General features: G+C 29.6%; 1 protein-coding gene across 2 annotated transcripts; it reads right to left on the bottom strand.

Annotated features, from left to right (window-relative positions):
• Positions 1-6,997: 6,997 nt before the first annotated feature.
• LOC108359488 (uncharacterized) lies at positions 6,998-8,798 on the bottom strand. 2 transcript variants are annotated; one of them, XM_017611371.1, is made up of 3 exons: positions 8,630-8,798; positions 8,432-8,578; positions 6,998-8,374 (listed from the first exon to the last, which is right to left on the bottom strand). In XM_017611371.1, the coding sequence occupies exon 3, from the start codon at positions 8,338-8,340 to the stop codon at positions 7,231-7,233; it is 1,110 nt and encodes a 369-aa protein (XP_017466860.1). In that variant the 5' UTR covers positions 8,341-8,374; positions 8,432-8,578; positions 8,630-8,798; the 3' UTR covers positions 6,998-7,230. The 2 variants fall into 2 exon arrangements, with proteins under 2 accessions (XP_017466860.1, XP_017466859.1); XM_017611370.1 differs by having other exon boundaries at positions 6,998-8,359.
• Between the last annotated feature and the right edge of the window lie 300 nt (positions 8,799-9,098).

Below are 9,098 nucleotides of genomic sequence, written 5' to 3'. Positions count from 1 at the left end.
ATGCGCAATTAATAAAAAACATATATACTTAAAATTAAAAAATAATAAAAAACGTATATAATAATTGTTTACATGAAAATATAAAACATTCGAAACTGAATTATGTAGAACCCTGAAGAGTTTGAAACGGGCCATGCTGGGCTATCAACGTGCCGAGGAGTTCTTTACACTTTTTTAGTGTAAATCACAAAAATTTTCAGAGCTTCTCTTGCTATTTTTAAATTAAAAAAATAGGTTTTACTAAAAGTTGGAAAACAATTGTTTGGTATTTATCCAAAAATTTATTTTCTTTAACTTTTTTTAAATTATTGCAATTTATTTACGTTTTTATCATTTCCGGCTTTTTAGTGTCAATGAGGAAAAAAATTAATGTATATTTTTATTTATTTTTTTAGTCGGTTTTCGAAAGCCAGAAAAAAGCTAGTCAAATTAAAATCTCAAAATTCTCTTGAAATCGAAAACTGGAACTGGTTCCTAAAAATATATTTTTATGGATATAAAAATTATTGTTTTGAGAAATTATGACAATGCCGAAAATGTTAAAAAATACATATAGTATTTGGACATTCACAAGCTGTCGGAAATGACTAATAAATTTTCAGTTGTGCACTACTTAAAATTATGTTTAACGTTAATGTATGACTTTATGACGATACAACTCATCATAGCACCTTATGAATCCTTTAGAAATATATATTTTTTTTTGTTAAAAAAATTAAAAGCAGACAGCTGTAATTATAAAATTTATTAAAATACACTAATAACAAACATCAAAGGATTGCAAATTGAAGGGAAATATATTACAAAACAAAAATACTCCGTGAATGGACTCGGTTTTACAATGAGTTACAAATATTATGTTATGTTATAATTTTTTTAACTAAAAAATTTTTAAGGTGATTCACAACATCCACAAAAATATATTTCAACGATTTTAAATTTATAACACTATGGCAATACGTTCGTAATGACAGCTTGTGAATATCCTAACTAAAAAAAAAAAATCCTACTTATTTAAAAAAGATTTACGCATTTTTTTTTTTATTTGGTAATTTTTATATAGCAACAAAAAACTTTAATGAAAGAAACTGTTACAGGAAAGGATATTGTGACCTATTTTTTTTTTATTCTTTTCGACATAACATGTTGTGAATTTTGATGTTTTTTTAAATCGTGCCAACTTTTTTTTAATAAATTTCGTCAGGATATTTTTAATATTTTTAAAAGCACCCTTTTTAGAATTGTTTTTTTTTTAGTTTCAACATGCCGTTTTTCTTTTGTAACTAAATTTTTTATTATATTAAAATAATTTTCGCTAATGACAGGTATAAAAAATACTTAAATATATTGCATGACTTTTTTACAAGTTTTAATAATTTTGAGTTATTTTAAATAACGATTTTTTATAATTTTTTGTTTTTGGCTTTAAACAGTAGTTTTTTATATATGTAACTAAAATGTTTTATTATAAAAATAAGTAAAATGTTTATTAAAAAAAAGTGCTGCAAAACTCAATTAAATTTAAAATATTTAAATTTTTTGAAAACTCATTTTTTAATGTTTTGAGTTTATTTTTGCAAAAATTATAAAAACCATTGAAATTTCTATCAGCAAATTTTTTCGGTTTTCAAAATATTTTATTGAAAATATTATAGGGCGTTTCTTTTTAACTGGAAAATGCAAGTAGAATCTTGGAATGCTTAAAACTTTTACCAAACGTTTACGAAAAAATATTCGAGTGGTGAGTTTTCTTGTTTTCCAAGTTTAAGGGAATCGTCCTATTTTGTTTCATTGCCTCACTTGTATTTAAAAAAAAATATTTTATATTTTAATAAACTCTTCAACCAGTCAAACTAAAAACACACTTCTCCAGAACGAATGACCCGTTCGCATTTTATTAAAAAGGCAACTATGTACATATGTATGTCTGTACTCATAGTTCGCCAGAGCGTCCCAATCTCACCTCCAATTGTTCAACACACAAAATGTATGTAGGACAGGACGTATGTATTGTGGCAAGATAAAATTAACATATTAAAGATACAAAACCAAATGAAAATTAACTTAGTAAAACTTGTTTACAGAAGCGAACAGCAATAGAAGTTGGTACGAAGTTAAAGCCACAATGTACACAAGAAATAGGAAACGGGTAAAAGTAACGTTAACGGTAATGGCAAATTAAACAGAGTAATCGAATCGAAAAATTTTCATCAAGCAGCACTACATATAACTAGTACTACAAAATAATAATAATAATAAAAAAAATAGTAAAGAAATAATACACCAATACAAGCAAGAACACACTAAATTAAAATATTATTAAACAAATTATATAGTAAATAAATATATACATATATTACAAAAACAAAAACAAGTAAACATTTCTTGAAAACTAAACCTAACACAAAACCAACATATGTATGTATGTACATATTTACATACATACATAAGTATGTAGATATGTATAACAAAACAAAAATTCGACAAAATAATTTACGAAGAAAAAAACAAACAAATACTAAAAGCAAGAGCAAGAAATGGTGAGCGGACGAAGTTTAACGGTATGTTGCGAAAATGCGAAAAACAAACCACAACTGCTGCAAAAAGCTTCAAAGGGAATTAACTTTTTTGTTAAATAAAAAATATTTATATATATACAAACAGATAAGTTAAAAAAGTAAATAAATAAAAATATTAATTACATATACATACACAAATGAAAATGATATAATGCAAAATAAAAGAAAAATATTGTTTAAAATTAAATTAAAAGGAAAAAAAACAAAAGAATTAATGCATTTGAAATTAATGTGTAAAGAAATTTAAGACAAATAGTTGAATAAGAAAACAAAAAAAAAAAAACAAACAAACAAACAAGTAAATAAATTATATATACATATAAATAACTAATTAAAAGTAAACAAAACAAATAAATAAAAATTACATAAAAAATATATAAAAGAAAACATAGGAGAGCAATGCAAGTGCGTAAATGATGTGAAGAGTAAACCACAATATTATTATTATTATAATTATAATTACATATATAATTACTTATGTATAAACAGATTACAATTATTATAATTACTATTATGATTATTATGTATTATGCGAATTAAATAAAGACATTAATGATTATGATTACAAAACAAAAAAAAAAACAAAAGAATTATGTTGAAAATTATGCTAATTAATTTTGCTCCTTCCTAATCTATTACTTATAACAAACATACCTAGTATTTACGTATATCGTCACCTGAAATGCAAAAAGACGTAACAAACATCATCGTAGAAATGCCAAAAGTGAAAACTAATAAAAAATTCAAAATTCACTTTTTGATTTATTTATATGATGGATTTCATCGAATTACAACTCCCCACATCATTTTATGAAAAAAAAAATCATTTTATGAAAAAAAAAATTAATATATTGGTCACGCCTTTTTCCATTTCATTTACGATGTCGTTACGTCTTTTTGCAGTTCAGGTCATGATATGTAGATATGTGAGTGAAAACCTAGCAGGCGGAATGAGAAAACAAAAAACTAATTGACATTTTAAATTTATAAAAATGGTCGTTTGTGAAACTAAATTTCTATACTCACGTCGTAAATGAATTTTTTCTACGTTCTTCTGAGAGTGTGACTGTATAATAGTTCATTTCCACCAAGCCTTATCTACAGTTTATGCCTATTGGAAAATTTAGCAATTGCCCATACTAGGTACAGGCAAACGAAAGTAAAAAAGCAAATAGTAAGAAATGAACCTTGCCGATAAACCGACTGTTAAAGTTCGTGGAACTTATCTGAACTGTTAACTGTAGTTAAGCTTTTGGTGGAAATGGGTTATAAGTCTCGCTGATAGCACAGCAATTATAGGGTATCTACCAAATAAATTCCCAAGCGTTAGTATCCAAAAGTGGCAGTCTAACCCTAATGCCGTATTTCCACTTGGCATTAAATGGCAAAAATTGCAATAACAAAATTGGGCATTAAAAAATGCGTGTCATTCAGGCAGGTTCTGCAATTCACATCCGAGTGAATTTGAATTCAATGCGAATTTGGTTGAAATTTACTCGGAAGTGAATTGCCGAACCTGCCTGAATATGTTAAAAAAAAAAATAGTCATTAAATTTATTAGCACATGACATTTTTTAAATGCCTCCATTTTTTTTCATTTCACATCAAATTTCGTGCAATATGTGACCAAAAAGTAGAAACTTTGGACCAAAAGTCATTAGGTGAAGCTAAATTCCCTTAGGATTCGTTTACCACGTATGAATTTTACCCTTTGGGCAATATTTTGTTGTGGCCCCAAACAAGAATCATAAAATTGTATGCCATTGCAATCAACAGAAGCAGAGCTGTTCGCAACTTGGAGAAATTGTTGGAGTGTTTATCATAAATTTTGTAAAATAAAGTTTCATCTTAAGTGTGTATTTTTCATTATTTTAATTACCTTATTTTTTGCATTTATTTTTATTGTTTAAATTAAATTTGTTTCCCCGTATTTTGTTGTGTTTTCCATTATTTTTACAATTCAATTAATTTTGCTTAATTTGTCTTTATTATTATTCTTTTTATTTATTATTGCTAATTGTTTTACTATATATCATTTTATTATTAAAAAAAATATTCGTCTTCTTTTCTTTAAAAAAAAACCCGGGCTGATATCTTTACTTATACCCATCGGAGAAGCTGATTCATCTGATTTTGAAAAATACATCCAAAATTTTTTTTTATATATATAAATAAACTTAGTTTAAAAAAATAGTTTTTCCAAAAAAATCACCTCAGCCGACAGAAGAGTTTAAGCTTAAAAGGTCTGCATACAAATTTATAAAATTTTCGTAAATTTCAAAAATATTAAAATATTAAATAAATCAGTCCAGCACTCTTAAATCTTAAATTTTTCTGGAATATTTTGGCGGAAGTCTTAAAATATAATAATTTTTATAATTCCGGTGGAAAAACCGCAACTTTTTTGATGAGGCAGCCTAATGCACGAGTTCAAATACATATCGTTATCTTAATATAGAAAGGCCCTATCTCACAACGTCACTAAAATGCAACAAAGCCATAACTAACAAAGATTTTGTATCGCATCAAATGAATAAAATGCATTACAATCAATCAAAAATTAATTTTGGATTTTTAGTTAGTTATGGCTTTTTGTATTTCAGCGACGATGGGAGATAGGGCCTTTCTATGTTAAGGTACCGATATGTTTAACAAAAGCCCGATGCAGCTGGCGTTCGCAGATGACATTGGCAACGTTGGTCTGAACAACAGAGGTTGGTGGTGGATGTTAATCTTCATCGATCGTCATGGGTAGTTTTCAATATTCCATATATTTAACGAACTTCTGATCCTATTATGATATTCCCGTTGTAGTTTTTAATTTTATGATGCAGCTTAGTGAGTACACAGCTTTTTTTTTTTTATAAAATAATGTTATCCTATTTTTCGTCTAATTGTATCTCCAAAATTTTATTTTCTATATAGTTATCGTTTGCTTTTTTAATCTAATTTGTTTCCCTTTTTTATTTAAATTTTAATCGAATTTCATTTTATTATTGCCTTTCTTAACCTTTTGGTTTTATTTAAATTTAGTTTATTTTTACAATTTTTTATTTTATTTTATTTTTTATATCTTATTTTATTCTGCTTGAGTTTACTTCATTTCATCGTTGCTTTCATTTAATTTTTTTTTATTTTATTTTATGGCTCTCTTTGGAAACCTTTTTTTAAGTACACAAAAAAACTGAATTCAATAAAAAGTTAACTAATTAAAAAAATAGAAAATGTGGTTTTGCTTGATGTTCACAAATGGTAAAAGGTTTGTACGTACAATACATAATACATATTATACTTAACAAAAACGATTTTCAATTTATTTATATACATGTATGCCAAATTTTTAATGAAATATTACGAATCTCGTAACCTATTGCAAGAAAATATAAGCAACATTTTTTACACAAATGGAGCGTCTAAACAAAATTCTTAAACTTGGCGTTTCCGGAAACTGCACCCACCACGTGCCAATTCAGCAAACGCCTAAAAGTATGCAACACATGTTGGACCCGGAAGGAACTGCTCTGCACTTATGTAGCGAAGGTGTGCTGCTTCTGCGCCATGGTCGCCTGGTATTTGCGCCTGTTGGTAAATTTTCACTTCCACTCTGTTAACCCACCAAACAAAACCTTCGAGGCTAGCAATTTTACATTCAATTGCCTATTTATTTTTAACAAATCTCTTTGCATATATAGGAAAATAAACACTTGAGTTGGTTTAAAATATTTATTTCGAATTTGGTTACTGTGTTAATTTTTAATAAACATAATTACAATCGAATATGAAAAAATAAAACATTTTGTGAGCATTTTAAATGGCTTTGAATTCATTGAAACCAAATTTTTTCATTTTTAATTTTTAATGAACTGTTTTCTCACTCGTAACGAGCATGCATATTTTTGTTGTCTTAGTTAATATTAAATTATTCTAAAATAAAACTGTCCACCAAAGTGCAGGGAAATGTGCTATCGGAAAGCAATGCACCTAAAATAAAGTGTGCATAGTAAATATTGCAAGTGTAATTTCATAATTGATTCCTTTTTGATTTTAAGATTGTGAGAAGTACCTTTAAGTCACAATTTGCACAGCTGCTTAATAATAATGTGTATTTGACTTATGTATATATTTTTCTTACATATAGAAAAAGATAAAGTATTAATTTTTTTTTTAATTTTACCAGATTAAGATTGGCAATAGATCCGACCTTGTAAAATAATTTTAGCTTATTCATTACTTACTTGCGTACAACCACCTATATACTGCTCGATAAAAGAAATTGAGATTTCGTTATTTTGTCCGATTTTTTCAGTGCAACATCGGTAATGATTGATACGTTTTTTCACTAAGCTAAATTTTGTGTATTTTTGTATATCGACATCTGAGTGGAAGATCGACCTATCTCAGCAGGCAGTTTGAAAACTCCATATCTCAGAAAACTTTTCAAGAACGCCTATTTCAGAAAACTTTTCGAACCAGCTGCCGAGATAGGTCGATCTTCAACTCAGGTGTCGTTATCCAATATACGGAATGACCGTATCGTCGTGTAAAATCGTAAAGCATCCTACTATCAGGCAATTAATTTAGTAAAAAATATTAGTTCTAAAAATCAAATTCATAGTCTTAGCAGTCCCGCACATTCCCATGGGTATGTACTTTATTGAAGTTTTCGCTCGAACTCCGTGAATTGGCCATCGTCCGTCCGCAACATTGATGGCTGTGGTGGGCTTTGCCGTATATTGTATTCAATACTTTTATACAGAGGCCGATTGTATTCTATTGCTCTTATATGTTCACTGTAATCGAGTAGTGGACGTTGTTGTGCCATGTTTCGTTTCATAAATACATCTTTCCATATCATCGCCAACAACACGTAAAAGCCTCCAACAATCTTAGTTGCCATTTCGATTAACTTTAGTATGATTGGTGTCATTATATGTGTAAAACGCGTAAATTCAAACATGAAGTGCAACGCGAAGGTGCCCAAATATTTAATAGCTTCAAAACTGCCGGTCAATAGAGAGACCACAACTAAGCCCAGAAATTGTAAAAACCCCTTTATGTTGTCTTTGTTTATATCGTTCGAAATAAAATCGTAAACAGATTGTTTTATGCTTGTGCCCCAGTCACGTACCACCTCGACAAAATCTTCATAACCGATCTGATTTCCTTCCTTTGACCCTTTATCAGACGTGTTCGGCATCCCCTCATCAGGTTGTGATGGGTTATTTGATTTTTTCTCTGCATCTTCAATTAAAACTTCCGGTTTTGAGTTTCCACTGTCGGGCTTTAAGGCAGGTGTAGAAGGTTGGAACGAAGGTACTTTTTCGGTTAGCGGCTCGGCCTCAACAGCGCGTACTATTTTTAACTTTAATAGTACCTCGTTTTTACGAAATCGCACACTTTTAACAAGAAACCAATACTGTGCGAAGGCAGCTTCTTGTAGTTGCAGCCAAATGTGTGTGTCTAGCGTGTACTTCTTTGGCATAACGCCCATACAATCGCCATGTGTTATTCCAATCCACACATGTGGCGAATGCTGATAGAAAAGTTGCAATTTGCATTTAATGTCCAGCAATAAACGCTCGAACTCTCGCTCACTTCGATGGAGCCCAATAATGTCGCGATAATCACTTACTGCATCCACGAACCGACGCTCTTCATAGTAGCCGCGAAAAATTTTAGATTTCAACAATTGCTTGCAAAGTGACTGCATTGCCTCCTCTTGTGGGCTAATTTGTTGCAGCAAAGGTTCTTTGTATCCCATTATGTATTTGTATTGCTACCTAAAAGAATGAAGACTGAAGCGTGAATAATGGTTTAGAAAGTTACCTTTGACCTTGAGAAATAAAACTTACTGCTTATAGTTGCTTCAAAACTGCAAGTGTTAACTGACCACCGCCAGCAAGATTATCAAAGAAGTAGTGGACTTTGATTTGCGTGCTCTTAATTGCTTTTAATAAATTCTATTTTGCCAGCCTTTGTTTGATGAATGCAACGAGCACCTATGGACAGATCTGCATAACAAATGACACAAACATTACATTCTTTAGTACCATTGGAACTTAAAGATTTGGGCATTTGCCGACGACTTCGCAATTTATTTTCCTATTTAATTGTCTAAAGTTAGCGTGTTTACTAAAAATTTGCTAAATAAAATGCAACAGAATTGTAATTTTATTCTGAATAAAAACAGCAGCTGATTTATAGAGTTGCCAGAAGTGTAATAAGTGTGGTAATAAGTTTGCAGATTTGGTAGGTAAAATTCGTTGTAATTGTGGCCGCAATTTCGTTCGCTATTTCTTCGATGGAAATGACAAAACATGCAATTCAAATAAAGAGCGAAATACACCACACAAGCGGTTTGACAAACCAAGCGAAATTTCCCTTTGCTTCAAGCCATTTGTGCTGTGTATGGGGGTGTTTGAAGGTTTGACGGCGGTTTGTCAAACCTTCAAACACCCCCATACACAGCACAAATGGCTTGAAGCAAAGGGAAATTTCGCTTGGTTTGTCAAACCGCTT

This window comes from Rhagoletis zephyria, unplaced genomic scaffold (genome assembly GCF_001687245.7).
Source record: "Rhagoletis zephyria isolate East Lansing unplaced genomic scaffold, Rhagoletis_zephyria_1.1 Rzeph_scaffold_00398, whole genome shotgun sequence".
In the NCBI taxonomy this organism is placed as follows: Eukaryota; Metazoa; Arthropoda; class Insecta; order Diptera; family Tephritidae; genus Rhagoletis; species Rhagoletis zephyria.
Note: the sequence above shows the minus strand (reverse complement) of the source record. Positions and strands in the feature narration are given on the sequence as shown.

Bases quoted from the DNA above. Each gene is read 5' to 3' on its own strand.
- LOC108359488 (XM_017611371.1), bottom strand. From the start codon at position 8,340: ATGGGATACAAAGAACCTTTGCTGCAACAAATTAGCCCACAAGAGGAG.